This window comes from Drosophila ananassae, chromosome 3R, assembly GCF_017639315.1.
Source record: "Drosophila ananassae strain 14024-0371.13 chromosome 3R, ASM1763931v2, whole genome shotgun sequence".
NCBI lineage: Eukaryota > Metazoa > Arthropoda > Insecta > Diptera > Drosophilidae > Drosophila > Drosophila ananassae.
In genome coordinates, this window is record NC_057930.1 from 9,917,320 (window position 1) to 9,935,554 (window position 18,235).

At 44.3% G+C, this 18,235-nt stretch overlaps 2 protein-coding genes and 1 long non-coding RNA gene across 3 annotated transcripts; 1 reads left to right on the forward strand and 2 right to left on the reverse strand.

Moving 5' to 3' along the window:
* Positions 1-5,307: 5,307 nt before the first annotated feature.
* LOC26513814 lies at positions 5,308-6,556 on the reverse strand. The gene is made up of 2 exons (XR_001408440.3): positions 6,309-6,556; positions 5,308-5,932 (listed from the first exon to the last, which is right to left on the reverse strand). It is a non-coding gene; the product is annotated as an uncharacterized LOC26513814 (long non-coding RNA).
* Positions 6,557-6,598: 42 nt separating this feature from the next.
* LOC6506080 (segmentation protein paired) lies at positions 6,599-9,898 on the forward strand. Its single transcript, XM_001965075.4, has 2 exons — positions 6,599-7,397; positions 7,815-9,898. The coding sequence occupies exons 1-2, from the start codon at positions 7,331-7,333 to the stop codon at positions 9,587-9,589; spliced, it is 1,842 nt and encodes a 613-aa protein (XP_001965111.1). The 5' UTR covers positions 6,599-7,330; the 3' UTR covers positions 9,590-9,898.
* A 4,898-nt stretch (positions 9,899-14,796) lies between these two features.
* LOC6504236 lies at positions 14,797-16,559 on the reverse strand. The gene is made up of 2 exons (XM_001965076.4): positions 16,417-16,559; positions 14,797-15,829 (listed from the first exon to the last, which is right to left on the reverse strand). Exon 2 carries the CDS (start codon positions 15,801-15,803, stop codon positions 14,967-14,969), a length of 837 nt encoding a protein of 278 aa, XP_001965112.2. The 5' UTR covers positions 15,804-15,829; positions 16,417-16,559; the 3' UTR covers positions 14,797-14,966.
* Positions 16,560-18,235: the final 1,676 nt, after the last annotated feature.

The window sequence follows — 18,235 nt, forward strand, 5'->3', positions numbered from 1 at the left end:
TAGGGAGTCCAATATTCAGCTATACTTCAAGGTCATCTAGTCGAAGGAACCCCCGCTTAGTTTTTCGATTCCTCTCATATGGTCAATTGGCTGTTGGGTTGGCTGTTTTTCAACTTTAACCGCACGGTTTACCAAAAGAGCAAGACGAATCTTCGATTCGGTACGCCCACGCAGTGAACGAAGTATTGTGGTAAATTTGTGTGTTTTCTCTTCCATTTGGGGCGGAGTTTTTGAGGAGTCTTAGTGCTGCGGGTTACGTTCCCTGAATGTTCCCAGCATGGGCGGAGCTTAGCCTAAAAGAATGCATAATTTTTTGTTTTATTTACGGCTTAGGGTGGGACAAACCAGTGGAAACTTTTACATTTGTTAAGCCTGGATATTACAGTTTTTATGGGGTGTAATCCATTTTTCTGAAACAATTTCTGTTTCATTTTCTTCCGCTATATTCATATTTTTTAGCTAGTTTAAAATATATAATGTTTTCCTTTAATTTTATGGCCCTTCCGTGTGGGAAATTATGCATTCCTAAAAAAGGGGTTCTTCTTTCATACATAGAACCTAACCCATTTCCTGCCAAATATAGAACAGTTTTTGTTGAAATTTCAAGTTTCTGAGAACTTAAAGGGTTCAAGAAGTCAAAACAGCCAAGTCAAGTCAACCAAGAAGTCAAAACAAAAGTCGAAAACGTAAAAACCCTCTTGCTGGCTAAAACAATGATTTTGGTCCACACTCACACCCGATCCCAATAAACCAAGTCCCGCTCTTTTTTGACATCATTTTTAATGCCCAAACTATTTGTCATAAAGTGTTTTATTCGGGAATAATCGGTTGTCGGAGCTCGGAGGCTTACCTGAATCGCCAGACCACGCACGCTAGTCATACTTGGAAACTTCCTTGGAAGGAACTCAGGATCTGAGCTGTCATAAAATAGCCATCAGTATCCTATTTCCTCTCTGCACACACACATTTTTTTTGGGAATATTGTGCATATCCTATCCATATATTGGCTGCGATTTCACGGTCGCTGATCGCGGTGTTTTATTTTTTTCAATTTTCAGCATCCTTACTGGGAAGGAGGCGCGATTTTATGATCCACTGATCGTCAAATAATGGATTTCGCGATTGTTTGGTAATGGCAATGATTGCGGTTTTATATTATATATGAGTCCTTTCCAGGTCAAAAGTCTTGGGACAGGACAGGAAAAGAGTTATAATAGTGATCATTGTTATGATATTGATTAATTAAAATTTATTAATTTTTTAATATATGTATATTTAATAAAAAATGGCGTTTCCCAATCTCGCCAGGATCATGTCATGTTAAACGCTGTCTTTTGATATTCGTGCCGTGATAATTGCGATTACAGAGCCAGCAGCTCTTCCTGGAAAACTCTCCGCTTTCCTTTGAAATCATAAAAACCAACATCTTTCAGCTTTCCACCAGATACGACACCCACTTCCATCCAACATTGCGCAATGGAGCGAGATCTTCATGCTCTGACACCCATCGCCTTCCATCAAAGTGCTCATGCAAATGAGCCCTTGCGTCTGTCATACATTTTCTTCGGGGCCAGGAGGGGCTGGTACTGGGTCGTCTGCTCCAGATGATGTGGGCTGGGGTGGGGGTGGCTGCCCCTGGTCGCTGTTCTGTTTGATTAAGCGGAAATTAAGTGTGCGTTTCGGTCGCAGCCTCCCAATTCGCCATGCTTGCTTTTTTTTTATCATGGCCCGCTTCTGCACTTATTTTTTATGTTTCAAATTCAACTTCACTTGTTAATTTTTTGGGAGGGTTTTTAGTCTTCAATAGAAATAAAAATAATATATTTTGAGGTTGGAAAACAAATTATTTTTTAGAGGTAATCAAAGGAAACTCCAAGCCCATCACCGCTTTCCCTTTAGTATCTCCACCTAATGTATAAATAATAACAGACTCTGGATATTAGTTTCCATTTGCAATGCATTTTCAGACAAAAAATCAAGGAAAACGCAGTCCGGGCTCAGTGATTAATGAAACAATTGAATAATTTTATTTAAATTCGCATATATCCGATGCGAACCGTGGCTAATTCACAAACGCCGCCGAAGATCCCCAAACGCAGAATCCAACGAAACCATCGAGGCCCGCGAGATGTGAGAAAAACGCCACCTACTTTGTGGACTTAACCATGTATGCTTCTATATATATTATATTTCCCATAAAACTAATGATGTGCGATCCACGATCGATTCTGATCGGCTACAAAGCAGAGCAATTACAAATCGGAGAACTGGAGAACAGGTTGCTGGCTGATGGATGGAGGCGGAGATGGGAAATGTGCACCATGGAGAGGGAGACGCAGCTGGAGCTGGAACCCAAGCTGAAGCTGGAACCCAAGCTGAAGCTGGAAGCTGAAGATGGAAGCAGCGGACCAGAGCACCGACCGAGTCGGACAGGAAAACATATTAATCTTGTTGACGTCGCGACCTCGTCACTTTCTTCGCAGGTTGAGGGCTATGGTTCGAGAGCTCTGGGGTATGGGCCCTGGGCCCAGGTGTTTGATCTCGACCTGATGCTGCTGCCGATCTGTTGGTGAATCTGTTGGACAACGATGGGTTGCGCCTACCTCTGCGCCTTCTGTTTAAATGATCAATTTGTTGGCCTCCGTCTCAGATGTGTGCCGACAGCGTTTAGCAGTCGATTGGTTTGTATTGGATTGGATGGGATTGTTTTGTGATGTTTTGTTTTGTTTTGTTGTGGCCCGGACTAATGAGTTTCTCGAAAGTGGGTGTATGTGGCAGGGGCTCCCCTTTAGCCCTCAGGACTTGTTCCTCAAGCCTCTAGCCGGAACCTTAAATAGTTGCTGAAAATATATTCCGACCAGACAAGAAGACGTCATTGACTTTTTGGCAGGTTATTCCTTAATGTAAAAAATAATTTAAAAAATAAAATAATATCTATATAGTTTAAGTCTATTAAAAGTAAAAAAAAAACAATTATTGTCCTGAGTTTTCCACATTCAGTGCCTTCCTTCGGAGCATAACGAATGTCATGTGGTCGGGGTGCCAAAACCAACGGATTGTGGGCAAAGGACTCTGGCAGGAGGCCGGAGGAGTGTCCCAAGATCGCATCGACCCATATGAAAGATGCTAATTTGCAGACAAAGGCAGTTCCGCAGAAGCCCAACCACCTCGCGACCCACAAACAACTAATGCCTTCAATTAGCCCGTCTAAACTGCTACCAACTTGCACTGCTCTTGGCCGGGGCAAGGGTTAATCGCATTCGCCGTGCTGCTGATCGCCGCCCGAAGTACGGGAAAGGCCCTCTCAGCTTTCCGCCCCCTTTTACGGTGGGCGTGGGCTGTGTTAAGCCGCAGTATTTTTTTTTTGCAGTGCTACCTGGGATTTCTTGGCACATCCCATCCAGCGGCCATAGCAAATCGTTTACAAATGTTGATCAATAAAACGTTCGACTGTAATGCGATTATCCGCTATAATCGTGCGATCAACACTCGAGAATTTTTCCAAAATATTTGAAAAAGTCAACTGTCGATCGCCGGGATCCAGAAGCAACAGAATTGGTAAGGATCGCCAGAATCCAGCCGGATCGGCCCTTAAGCTGGTGCGACTTTCGCTCTAATCTCGCATTTTGCTGCTGTTTGTTTGCATGCTTTAGCGGGGATTTCATTTTACGATCACTCCGGAGTCCGGGGAAGACTCGCCTTGGGAAGGTACGGCTCGGATGGGATGTGTTGGGCTGGGCCGTCACCAGGGGGCAGCTCCAGGCCTTACTGGAAGCCGTATTTACCCAAAGTTACTGAGGATTAACCAAAAAGTCAATCGCCGCCTGCTTGTCTGGTTCGGGAGTGGAAATATTTGGGGATTAGTGGACAAGTAAAGGATTAACCGAATGCCTTAAAATTGTATTTTAATTGTTGGCTCAACTTAAGACATAGTTTTTTAAATTTTTAACACTTTTGCTTTAGAATGGATTACTTAATCCACTTAAATATTCTTAGATACTTTAAATATAAGCTGATAGTCAATAAAATTGCAAATTATTCCCCATTTACTTAAAAGGAACCCACATTGTCTTCTATTTTAAGCTGAAAAAAATGCCTTGCCATGGTATGTTAGAGGGTCCTTCCTGATTTTCCTAATTTCTAGAAATCATGCCCCTAAATAGTTCATTATCTAAGCATCCCCGTGGAGAGTTCTGGGTGCGATGAGCCTTCTGTGGGCTGTCGACATGGAAATTCGTTGCACAGCCACAGCATCTCCCACACATCCTCAAAACGGGGCAAAGGCAATAGAAACAGCAACCTCACGGAGACTGATAAAGACATTAGACGCAGGGAACGTGAAACAATCAAGGCCGTTCCAATGTGTGACAACAGACCACATTACGTCCGGCCAGAGCGAATCGATTGCCAAACACAAACAGCAGCGAAATCAAGAGGCTGAAAGTGGAAGAAAATACACTTGGAATGCTGATCGAGTATGCTCGACTAGGATATACTTAGTGCATAATATCCTAGAACAGGATTTTATAGTCTTTAAGGATAAGAAAGGGTAAACTGTCTCACTATACCATCTATACCATCTTTCACTATACCTGCTTTTATGACAGTATACCATCTAATTTTTACCTTGACTTATTTTTTTTTTAATTGTAAATAAAATATATATTTTTTTGTGATAAAACTATGTATATTTTAAAGAAAAATGGACAGGAACTACCTGTGCTTTTAAAGTTAAAATGATTTAAACTGGAATGGAAATCCACTTTATTTATATCATCTTAATATTATATTAATGCCAGTTACGAAGAGTTAGGACATTTAAGAATCCCAAGTTAAATAACTATGGCAAATAAAATAACAAGTCTTTATGGGACTCTCAAAGCTAAGCCCCTATAGGATCGATTGTACAATATTTATATCAGCCCCGATCCAAGTGCTTTCGCAGGTAACAAGTATCCAGGATACGCTGGCGAAAGTTGACGATCACGAGGATGATTTTCATTCATAGCGCCCTGGGTGGCATCATAAAAAGTCTCTTAGCATCCTTATTCATTGCACGGATGTGTCTTCATTTTCCCGCTGGTCGATTCGTGGAAATGCGATCGAAGCTGACTCGAAGTGTTTATGGCACATCCTGCCACCTACTGTTTCCTGCATTTCAGCCAGTTCCTTTCTCTTCACTCTAAGACAGGACATTTTCCAGCGTTGATAGCGCGAAATTAGCGTTATATGAGTTGCCTTTTCAGAGGGCATTGTTCCGCTAAATTGAGAAATCAATGAGGATCGATTGCTATAAAAAAAATCAAATCCCTTCGAATGGGCGCCTGGACTTTTATTGTGATGTTGAATTTATAAATATTTGTCAATTTAGTGTCCGGATATATTGTCTTTGAAATCAAGGTCACAGCTTCAAGGACATTGTGCCGATTTTTGCTATCCTGCCAGGCGCAAATGTCGGGACTCCTCACTGGGCGCTCACTGGTAATCCGTAGCCGAACTTCCCCCGTTGGGTTTGCTTAACCCAAAATTCACCGAGCAGTAGAAACCCAAGACCTTTGTTGGTTGCGGCCTCCGTTGTCCTTGATATGGATCGGGGATCTATGCCAAGGATGCGCATTGGTCACGTCTCTCTGGGCCAATTTCCGCGCTGGCGTTTCCACCGGGGACCATCATTAATTTAACCATCTTGGCGCTCTCTATTGTTCCCCGGGTTTTCTGGTTCTCCCGCTCAACGCTTTCTTTTCCAGCGGCTTTATTTAACTTCTTTTTTTTGTGTTTTCTGGAGTTTTTGGTGGGTTTCTGTTGCGTGAAATTCCATAATTAATCAACCTCATGCCGAGCCCGAAGAATAGGGCCATCACCTCGAATACCTCAGCATAATGGATCCGAAAAGCGTGACAAGGATATGGTTATGGTTAGGATGTGTCAAGCCCTAAATATCACAAGGGGCATTTAAAACTATTATTCTTTATATAATACATTTTTAAAACTATTTTTAAATATAAGAAATGATGTTATATTCGAAAATCGGGGTTTGAAATTAGCTTTAAAAAAACTTTTTACGAAACTTTCCAGATATAAGAGTGTGAATGGAAACAATGGAGTTATATTCAAAAATAGGAGTTTTGAAATTAGCTTTAAAAAACTTGTTTTGAAACTTTCCAGTTATAAGAGTACGAAGTGCAATATAAAAACGCTGGTAAACGAATATCTTTCAATGCTTTTCAATATTTTAAATCATAAAGTGATTCTTTTAACGATAATCCTTGCAAGTAGTTTAATATTGTTCCTTAAAACCTTATAGATACCTAAACTCAATTAACCAATTGTTTAAAGACATCCAAACTTTGATGATGACTTCCAACTCCAATTTAAAACTGTTGGCAATTGGCCTGCTCTCGTTCGTTTTTAAATTAAGAGCCATAATGAGGTATCAATAAAGGATATATTACGCTTGTAAAGTGTTAAATGCGTACTCGATTGCATTATGCCTACCACTTAATTTATAATTTCATTTCCGGACGCAAGTGGAACTTACAAAAGCATTCTAAAACGTACAATCTGTTAATATTTTTAACACTTGTTTTATTGATCTATCAAGGGTTTAAATACATTTTTATAAAAGAAAGTACTGCTCCCTTAATCTACATTATGACTTCCCTATTAAACCCTAAACCCTAAGCCTATTCCGGAAACTCCAGGATTGGCATCGCATGTCAAGGACCCTCTGGAGCACTCCCCCTCTGTCTTTCTGGAGCACACCACCCCACTCCAAGTTCTCCCACTCTAGCAGTCTCATTCTACAGCTGAGACGCCCCCCGGTGCAGAGAGAGACGGGCACTGAGTATGGCGCAAGATCTGTCGTCGAGTGCGAGTGAGAGGCAGTCGCTCGGAGCTCTGGGATTGGTCCGCGTGGAGGTTACCTGCCAAGTGGCCAAGGTGGCAGTGGGATATGGCCGACGTCTGGGCCGCGGCTTCACAGAAAGGCAACGATCTTGGCCCGTACTCGGCTGGTGAAGTCAGTCAGGCACAGACTGCGCAACGAGCCACACCGCATCTCGTCTTCGTCTTCGCCTTCGCCTTCGCCACTTTGCCATTTTCAAGATTCGTGATTTTCGATTCCGAGACACTTAAAATTATATATATCACAATAACTGAAACAAATCGGTTTAGCCACACCTCGCTAACGTTTATTTATGACTTTGATAAAGTGCCCGATACTTGGTTTATTTTGAAGTGACAAAAAGTGAAAATCAAAACCAAAAGCACCATTGAGTCGCCGCCGGTTTCGTACCGGGTTAGCATCACCGATCTTGGAGCTCCAGAAAATATGACCGTCACCGCTTTTGCTGCAGCCATGCACAGACCCTTCTTCAATGGATATTCCACAATGCAAGGTGAGTTCCTAAGCCAACAAACAGTTACTCCCCGACATCCCCATCCCCATCCCAATTCTTTAAATGTAAATTTTTCCCAAAAAAAAATTAAATTCCAAAAAATAAGTTAAAATCTTCCTTATTTTTCTGAATCCCTGTTACCTCTTACTCTCCTTAAATATCTTATTCAGTTGACGATATCCTTGAAATATTTCCCATACGATTCCCTGTACCTTTCAAACACCTCAGTCTAAAGTACAAGGTCGTCGGCGACTCTCTAATGGCCATTAGCTGCTCGACGGGAGAGTCGCGCGCCTCTGACCTTCGACCTCTTCCCGGGAAGTCAACAGCAGAGGTGTCGTAAATCAAGTGACACGCGCTTCCCGCTACCTAGCAAATTGGAAAAGCCTCTAAACATTTCTTTTTCCCATTTTCCAGACATGAACAGCGGCCAGGGACGCGTCAATCAACTGGGTGGAGTTTTCATCAACGGTCGTCCACTTCCCAACAACATCCGCCTTAAGATCGTCGAGATGGCCGCCGACGGCATCCGACCCTGTGTCATCTCCCGCCAGCTGCGCGTCTCCCACGGATGCGTCTCCAAGATTCTGAATCGCTACCAGGAAACCGGATCCATTCGCCCGGGTGTAATTGGTGGCTCCAAGCCGAGAATCGCCACGCCAGAGATCGAGAACCGAATTGAAGACTACAAGCGCACCAACCCGGGCATGTTTTCCTGGGAGATTCGCGATAAGCTCATCCGCGAGGGTGTCTGCGATCGGAGCACGGCTCCCTCTGTCTCTGCCATTTCACGCCTGGTGCGTGGTCGTGATGCTCCTCTGGACAACGAGCAGTCCTCCGGATCGGGATCCCCCCCGGGTCCTACCACCAAGACTTCGGCCAGCTCCTGTGGCTCGGATGTCTCTGGTGGCGGTCATCACAACAACAAGCCCTCCGACGAGGACATTTCCGATTGCGAGAGTGAGCCGGGAATCGCACTGAAAAGGAAGCAGCGCCGTTGCAGGACCACCTTCTCCGCCGCCCAGTTGGATGAGCTGGAGCGGGCCTTTGAGCGGACCCAGTACCCGGACATCTACACTCGCGAAGAGCTGGCCCAGCGCACCAATCTCACCGAGGCACGCATCCAGGTGTGGTTCAGCAACCGTCGGGCTCGTCTCCGGAAGCAGACCACCTCAGTCTCGGCAACCGGCAGCCATGTATCCACCTCAAGCGCATTGCCGAGCGTGGTGTCTAGTGTGTCAAGCATGGCACCTCTGGCCATGATGCCCGCCTTGGACGCCGCCAGTGTCTATCAGCAGCAGTATGACTTCTACGGCAGTGCCGCTACCGTCTCCGTTGCCGCTCCTCCGGCTGCTCCTGTGGCTACCAGCAGCAACCACCTCTCGCCAGAACTGGCCACCACACCGCCGCACCACCATCAGTTCTACACTCCCAACGGAGGAAGCAGCGCCGGCTACATAATGGCCGGGGAGGCAGGCAACACCACCCCCACCGGCAACATTATCGTGTCTAGCTACGAAACCCAGTTGGGTTCGGTCTACGGCACCGAGTCAGAAGTCCACCAGTCGATGCCTCGCAACGAGAGCCCCAACGAATCGGTCTCCTCCGGATTTGGTCAGCTGCCTCCCACCCCCAACAGCATGTCTGCCGTCGGCGGAGGCCTGACCTCCTCCGGTGCGGGAGCCGCCGATCCCTCACAGTCGCTGGCCAACGCCAGTGCTGGCAGTGAGGAGCTCTCGGCTGCCCTTAAAGTGGAGACCGCCGATTTGGTGGCCAACCCGTCGCAGCTCTACGGCGGCTGGAGTTCCATGCAGCCCCTTAGGCCGAATGCCCCGTTATCGCCAGAGGATTCGCTCAACTCCACCAGCTCCACCAACCAGGCCCTGGAGATGGCCACCGCCCACCAGATGTTCCATCCGTATCAGCATACGCCGCAATATGCCACCTATCCGTCGGCTCCCAGCCATGCCCATTCGCACTCCCATCACGGACATCCGCATCCACATGCCCCGCATCCGCACGCCCATCCGCATGCTCATCCCCAGTACGCCGGCGCGCATCCCCACTATCCGCCGCCCACTTCGTCGACCCACTTCATGCCCCAGAACTTCAATGCAGCCGCCTTTTCGTCGCCCTCGAAGGTTAACTACACAGCGATGCCGCCGCAGCCGTTCTACCACTCCTGGTACTGAGGAGGGATCTCCCGCCTCCACCTCCTCCCCAGCAGGAGCAGGTGTCACCATATCCTAGAGAGAGACAAGTCGCCAAAGATGTAAATAGCAGCGGGAAAAACCACAGAGAGGGAAGAGACATGAAAATACAATTTATTCACGGGGCAGTATGGACATTTTCCAAATGGAAAACCTCTAATACACTCGCCTCCCAAAATAGTTCCAATTCGTAGTCCTAAGTATAGTTTACTGTACGCCGTTTAGATTTAAGATGTACATCCTAAGTAGCAAGTGCCTTGAAAATAAAGATCTATGCTAATTTATACCGTATTTCAACGTATTTTGCTTTTGACATCCTGATCCCGCCTGGCCATTCAGCAGCCTTGACACGCTTCTGTTCGCAGCAGGAATCGGAATATCCTCGGAGCCATTAGAGCCTTTAAGTAGCTGCTGTGCTTTCCACTAACCTGGCTGGAGATCTCAACAGTCGCTGCAGGGGCCGTTTCCGAGGACTGAGCATCCGTCTCCGACTCCTCCAGGAACTCTCGCTGTGCGGACCAGTTTCCGGAAAAAAAAGAGAAACTCTCCTACCCAAAAACTGAAACTAACTTATCAGAACTAAGGTCCAACTCCAACCAAGGTGTTAATTGCCCCCTCGATTCCCTCGAACCCGAGTAATTGCTCTCGTTCGGACATCGGACTTACCTCAAATTCACACCTCATCTCTGGATCCACCTACGTGTCCGGGCCAAGGCAATTAATGAAGTCATTACCCGAACAAGAGGAGGAGAAAATCTATCCTTGAATCCTCACCTCCAGACAGACTCGGCTCAGACAGGGCCCAAGGATCTGGCTCTATTATTTTAATCCAGAAAAAAGTGCTAATCGGCACTTGGTTTTTGGCCAACGAGAAAAGTAAATATTGACTCTACAATCGACTTAGGATTTAGCAGGGATTTTCCAGGTAGACTGATAGATTTTCGCAAAGAAAATTGCACAAAATCCATTTAGATCTAGTTGAGATAATATGTTCCACATAAAAACCGGATTCCGTAGATGGTTATCCGGCCGGTTCCAGCCAAGAGTCTAATGCCAATTTAATAGGGCCCAAATATGGCCAACTGGGTTAATAAACCAATTACAATTTTAATTCGCTACCCACTGGGCAGTGGCGAGGAAATTCTCCCTCAGACTGCTACTGAAGCCAAAGAAAGCTTCGATCGGAAAACGATTAAAATCAAAATTATTACGCATTAATTTTCGGTAGCGATCAAAAATTACCCAGATCCCAAAGCTGCTCTCGAGGAAAAGCTCACCGATGGATGTAACAACCACCGCGAGATGTGAAGGCTGCTGTGGAGAGTTAATGGAGTTGGAGCCGTCCCGAGATCATGGCCGGACGGATCCCTCTTCCCGGGCCTTGGTGGCCCTCCCCTAAGCCGTGATTAATGAGCTGACAAAGTGTTGAACATCAAAGGCAGGGAAAACAGTAATTTACAACGACGCGACTCGAGATGAAATTTAATTTAATTTTTTTATTAATTGTTGTCGGTCGGTCGATCGGGCGATCGGTCGGTCGGGGGATCTGGGGCAAATCTCAATCGAAGGGATCTACCTGACGATCCGATAATGAACCAATAAACCCAGGCGTTGCCTGAGACATAAGCAGCGCAAAACCTCAAAATATTTACCCGACATCTAGGCGGACTAACCCAAGAGAGGGATTTGCGAGTTTGCGAATCGGGAACTGCAAGTTGGCGATGAATTCCAGGAGAGCGGCCTAAGGTTGCGAAAGGATTTGCAGTGTCCCGTTCCCATTCGAGGATTAGGCCGTTTCGGAAATAATCCTTTTTGCTTCAGAATGCAGGAAGAATGCAGTAAACGGCGCACAGCCCTTCCAGGTCAGCTCCAGGTCAACTCGTTTTCGGGTCGTTTACGACCGGGCCATAAACTTTTATTTGCTGTCATTCTTCGTCCTCGTGCGCGGTGCTCAGTGCTCATCCGGGACACAAACCCCTTTCCTTGCACAAGGAGCACAAAAGACAGTCCTTTCGCAGGCAAGAGTTAAGCCAAGAAAGTAGGAAAGGCTTAGCTTTCAGCCAGTCAGTCAGTCAGCCCGTCGAAAGGAGTCAAAGTCAGGTAGATGTTAGGTCTCAGGGTGTTAGGTAGAGTTCCCGAGTTCCTCGAGACTCGAACTACAGCGATAATCCTTGCTAATGAGGTGTCCTGTGCAAAGCAGTACGATTCAGTGTTCGAGCTGAGAGATGGACGAAAGTCTGTAAGTCAAGGATAATAAGGGATTACAGGAAATTAGATAAAGAGATGACATCAAAATGAATGAACTAGGAACTTAATAACATCAAAATACATAAATAGTCCTTGATTAATTACAAATTTTATTAAATAGGCATATATTCAATGATCCTTGCACAATTTTAATTTTAAAACTGTAGATTACTGGATTATTAAACCTAAGTCTAATTCAAAACTCCTATAATCTAACGTGGGACTTATCATACTATTCATATTTAATCCTTATCCTTAATAAATACATCTCCTTGCCCCTGAAACCCATTTATCATGGAATATCCCTGCACACCACGATCCATCCAAACAGATTCCCAACCGTATTGGCAAACATTTTGGTTTGGTCTGTTTGCCCAACTACTCGTACTGTGATCCCTGTCATCAAGGATATACGTAGGCAGAGCGAAGGAGGGGGCGAAAGAGATGTCTGATTTGTGTCCTCGTCTTCGTCCTTCGTCGAGTTATCCCACTGACTCGGAACAGAGCCGGTCGGAGTCGAGAGGCGAGCGCATGCTGTTAGCGCACAAATTGATTTGTCAAATCGGGGCGCACAAGGACATTGCCATCATTAACGATGATTGCCCGAGGAGGACCCTATGCGGACGAAGGTCGTTGCGCAGTCGGTGCCAACGACTTGGACTTTAGCCATCGTCCTGGGCCATTGTCAACACTTTGCGTACCACCAACTGTTTCTGTTGCTGTTTTCCTTCCCCTGGCTTGTTTTCGAAGCGAAATAGTTGGAGTTTTATTAATAAACACCTTGCCAGAACGAGGCAGACTATATGGGTGCAGCTTATTCCCTACTCCCTCTTTGATCTTTCCAAAATATAGTCGTAATCGATTTGGAATGCTTGGCGGGATCTCCGGCCGCTCCTTGTCAGCTTCCTTTTGGCATCTGCACGCAGCAAGTGTCTTCTGTCCCCGTCGGCTGCTGAGCGGTTCCAACTCACTCGGAGATTCGGCCTGCCAAAGTCTTAACTTGGCCGGAACGGTTACGCTACTTTCCATCAATTAAGCGGAGCTGGAAGCCCTCTCCGGGTTGGGCAGGTTGGCCAAATTTAAGTTGTATTCGGAATTGGGTAGACAAGAGATGGCAGGTTAATAGGGTGTAGCATTATGGCCAAAAGGTGGCGAAATCGGATCTACTTTGTTGGCAGTTAACAGCGAATGGCAATGGGAAGTAAATTGAATTTAAGTTGGCAGAATAATTGGTATTACTATAAATGAAACTCTTGAACTTTAAATTAAGACGTTAGGAATTATTATTAAATTTAATCTTTAAAAGCAGTGCTGAAGTTATATACCATATTCTTTAAGTTGTTAACTAACTTCCTAGGTAAGTTTTATGTTATTTGAACTTTTTTCCATTCGAAAACGATACAATCTCAAAGTTTAAACTCAGTTTCGATGAATTTATCTTTCCATGTCGACAGGTGAAGTTCTTTAGTTTCCCCCAGCACACTTCCAAACAAAAAAGAGGCTCGAACAAAGCCAACTTCATGTTAAATACAAGTCGTCTAAGCCAATTGAGCATTTTGGCCAAATGGTAATGCCTTCGCCTCCATTTCAGACATTATAATTAATGATAAGCACAAGCTCAGTGGCAAAAGTGGAAAACAATGGAGAATGGTGGAGTATACACTTTACGAAAAATATATGTCTTTAAAAATAATACTTTTTATGCAGTCTTATTTTTAGGTTTGAAAAATAAAGAAGGAATAAAGGTATCAGAATATAGTATAGTTTGTGTAAAAGTCGGAACTGCATTTAATTTATTTCATTTTTTATGCATTTATCTGCTAAGTTAATATAAAACGTTTACCTATAAAATAGTTTCCTAATGATATTTCTAATTCTAATAATTAAAAAAATATATTTTTTTTTATCACTGCATTTGGTTTTTTGGTTCGATTTCGGACTTCAATGTTAGAAAAATGGTGTTCTTATCGCCTCTGTTATTTTTGGGGGAACTCGCATATTAATGGTTCATTACGACGGGGTGACCTGCTGGCCCGATCCACGCTCTCGACCTGCCACGACCGAGTGCAGGGCCTCCAGCTTCAGTGGCAGCTCCTGGCGGCCCGAGGGCTTTGTTTTGTGCCGCGATTGCCATGCCGGACTTTTGCTTCCACGGGGGACTTCCACGGCGCTGACGCCTGGCGTGACGGTTTTAATTTTATTTTATTATTATGTATGCGGTGGCGCAGGGTGCTAGTCTAGCTAGTCTATGCCAGCTACTTGCCTCCTCCAAGCCGCCCGTTGTGGGCATTTTATCATGAACTTGTTTTTATGGCGGGCTCCCTCGTAATTAGTTGAGGAACTCCAGCTGCAGCGCCACCTACCCGTGGCGGGAGTAACGAACGACATTGCCCGACATTTTCAGGACCCAAAGCTAATGAAGCAACAGCCCAGTCCCTGCCATGTCCCCGCCATCCCACCGGGCTTCACGGACGCGTGCAAATTCCATTGAAAAGAAAAAAAAAAGGAGTTAAAACTCTACTATTTCTCCTCGGCCGCTTGACTTTATCTGCATTGGCCCAGCAATTTAAGTAGTTTGCATTTTGTTTCTTGGTTTCTTTGTATTATTTTGCAGTTGCATTGGGGAGGGGTTTGGGATTCGGGCAGGGGTCCTTCACACACACACACACTCTAGCCAAGGCAAGTTCGGCCGGCATGGCAGGCACTAATTTTGTATGCGGAAATTGGAGTTTGACATGTGCCCATGAGGAAAGGAGTTCAGATAGCGGCAAGGACTATTAAATTCTTCAATAAATGCTTCAGTCTTTAAAGTTGATACTTTGCATGAGTTTTGATTCAAATTTGAGAGATCACTAAGTGAACTAAACTAATCTAAAGATCTATGAGCTATAGTAGGTTTTTTATAATAAGTCTATTTGATCCCGACCTTAAAACTTGATGAACTGATATACAAAATTGATTTGTTTAAAAGTTAAACTAGTTATTATTTTTTTTTAAATAAATCATTACCATTTATTAAAGAAGTACATTGAAACCCTTGTTCTTAATTATGGACCCCTATAACACTAATCATAGAAAATATATACAAGAAAATATATTCTCCCAAGATAGCTCAGAAAACAGCCGATCGACATCTTCGTAATTTAAATTTTCTTTCATCCGTCCTACCCACTCCGAATCCTGGCCAGAGAGTATCCGGCGGCTTGGTCCAGCGGACAAAGTAGGTCTTGTGAACGGCGGCCAGAGGAGGTTTGGTTTCGCGCCGGCGAAAGGGCCAGAGGAACCAGTGGAAGGGTCCCCGGCTGATGGGAATCACCTGGAGGGCTTCTTCAGGACCCGTCGACTGAATCGCCTCCAGCTGGAGGGTTGGATGCGGTTGCTCAACTACAACGGAAGCAGGTTGGTCCACTCGGATGGGGTCACTGGTCAGTCTAGTGCTGGAGTTGAACACCTCAATCTCCTCCTGGTCGCGAGAAGTCCAGGGCTGCAGGCAACCAGACTTTGGTCGCATGGCCACTTTATCCTCTACTTCCTCCTGAACAGGAGAGACCCGGCTGCCGCGGTTACATTTGAAGCAGCGCGGAATCTTGGACTTTGTGGGAGGGGGCGTTGAATCTGGGGGTGGCATCTTCACCAAAATAAAGTGATCATTGAGGAGGCAAACATCCGAGACCTTCTCGTATTTGGGTTCCTCGCCAAAAAACGCATCCAGATCGATATTCTGCTGGTAAATGCGATAGTCCTCGCCAAAAGGATTCACCTGTTCCTGTTGCAGGTCCAAAAGGCTGGGTCTCTGGACTTTGGTTTCAACTGGGCGGGATTGCCGCCAGGCCAAGGGCGAGGTCCTGACTCTTGGGTGGGTCATAAGGCACCGGCGAAGCGAGATAATCCTAGAGAAGATCGGTACATGGATGCGATGGCATTGCTGGCGCTGCTGGGTCACCAACATCCTGATAATGTTTTATATATTTAGTCCTGTTAATAGAAAAGAGAAAGTATGACATTTTAGGGACTTTTTTGGCAAAGAAAGCAGAGGCTATCAAGTGTCCCGAAATTGTAGCATAGTTTTAGGCTTTTCAGAAAACTGTTTTGAGAAACTATAATTTTAGAAAACAAATATTTAACCATTTTATTAACCTTTTCTAAAGTATTGAACCTTTTTCAATGCCGTGTCCTTTAGTTAAATATGAACTTAGTCGAGTTATTATTTAGGTTTAGTTGAATGTTTTGAGGAATTTCTATTTTAGCCATTTTTCTTGTCAGACAAGCACATTATCCTTCGCTTGACTTTTGACACTGCACTTGGGCAAAGGCCGAGGGCGGTTGCGGGGAGCGGAAGGATCTGGCAGACAGGCGGCGAGAGTCCTTCGCCGGCTTGTTTCTCGCTGCTTTCGCTACCAATGCCAACAATGCCAACAGCAACAGCAACAACTGGCTGTATTTTATGCCCCACGAAAACAAAAGTTATATTTATTATTTTGACAGGTAAACAAATCACTAGTTCACCGCACAAACACCAGCCCATCGGGGTAACAGCAATATGCAGGCAGGGAGATACTCACATTTTGGGCCCCCGCCCCTATCTGGGCTCTGCTTCTGCTTCCGGCTGCCGCTTCTTCCAGCCAGGTTCCGCTTCCTGTTTGCAGCTATCCGGGCCGGCGTTGTTGGCCGCTTGACTCCCCAACGGCAACTGCCGAACTGGAGTCGCCTTTCAGGCGGCCAACTGCAGAACAGCCACATGCGTGGCAAATAAAATACTCTACCTTTTTGTTGAAGCTTAAGCGAATTTTCTGTTAGGTTTACTAAACATGATCAAAAGTTAATACAGATCCGCTTAATATTTATATTAAATATTAGCAAATATCATAACATATCAGACTATTTCTTTGAAATCTATATATTCAACCTATCATTTAGAACACTTGTAAGCCCTCACAAAAAAAGGGAAGATAGTTATTCAAATTTATTATCCCCAAGGGTACTTATTATTCGACATTTTATACAAACTTTCACTTTTTGTTTTGCATGTTAATGGAAGGACGAGCAGACGGATTGATGGTTGACAATTAGCAAAACATACCGAGTGCAATGTTTATAAATATTCCAATAAAATACCAGTTACCTTAATGGAATATCTTCTTGTATGTATTATTTATGTGACAATTGGTGCAGTTCAATGTCAGGATTAGAGAAAGTTCCAAAGTCAAGGGTATAGTTTTCAGAGTTACTTCAGAATTCCATTTAATTACTGACTAATTTCCATAACAACTAAAATAAATCTGATCCAGAACTCACATTACAGTGGGGGATATGGCGCATTAGTGACTATTTTTGACATGATCGGATTAGATATGAACTATACCCGTGTAGGTACATTGTATGTTTCTTCCTAGCTTATTCATGTGCCTGACATGTCATATTGATTGTTAATGCACGTCACATCGATAAGTCAAATGAAGGCAGTCTAGAGACCCAGGGAGCGGAACAACATAGCCACCAGGAACCAGAAGAAGGGTGGTGGCCCAAACATTAAGCAACAAGCTGGCTGCCAGCTAATAGCCCCCGACCATTAACCGTGGGTGGCGGAGGAGTACCTACATAATAGGCAGAAAGTTTGTTTTTATTTTGATTTGTGCCCGGTTTGATGATTGTTTAAGTGGCGGTTGGCGTTAAAGCTGCGTTGGCTTCCAATTCCACCTTAATAGCTGGCCGTTGAACGTCATTTATTTTAGCTGGAATCCCAGAAACAGTAGTTTATTATATTGATTTTTTTGTTTACCCTTAGTGCATTAATTGAAAAAATAAAAAAATAATTAAAAGTGGCAATAATTAAACCATAGTTAGATGAAAAAGTCATAATTGGTATAAGTATTGAAAATATAAATTCCATAAACTAAACTATCAAATTAAAAGTAATAAATTTCTCTAATATCTTAAACTCTTTTGTCACCCTTTTGAATACCCCTCTGAAAAGTGCATGTTGTGTTAGTTTAGTTTTCAATAAATTACTTTTTTTTTTCATTGCGTGTATATGTTGCTATTATTGCCATTGTTGTTGTTTTATATACATTGTATTGTTGTTGTTGTCGCACTCAAAATTGACACCAATTATGCGACTGGGTCGTCGAACGTTCGAAATTGAACGGCAAGTGCGGGGAGAGCCCTTCGATGACCTTCCCCAGAGCTGATAAAAAGCAGATATAATAAAAAAAAACAAAGGCAATATATAAAGCAAAGTAAAAGTACATTTTTGCGAATGAATAATACTGGTTATCAACTGGCAACCAAGGCCAGACCGGATGAGAGATGCATCCCGATCCTCTCTACATTTCACACTTTCCTTGTTGTTATGATTTTTTAAACAAAAAAGTGATAATATGT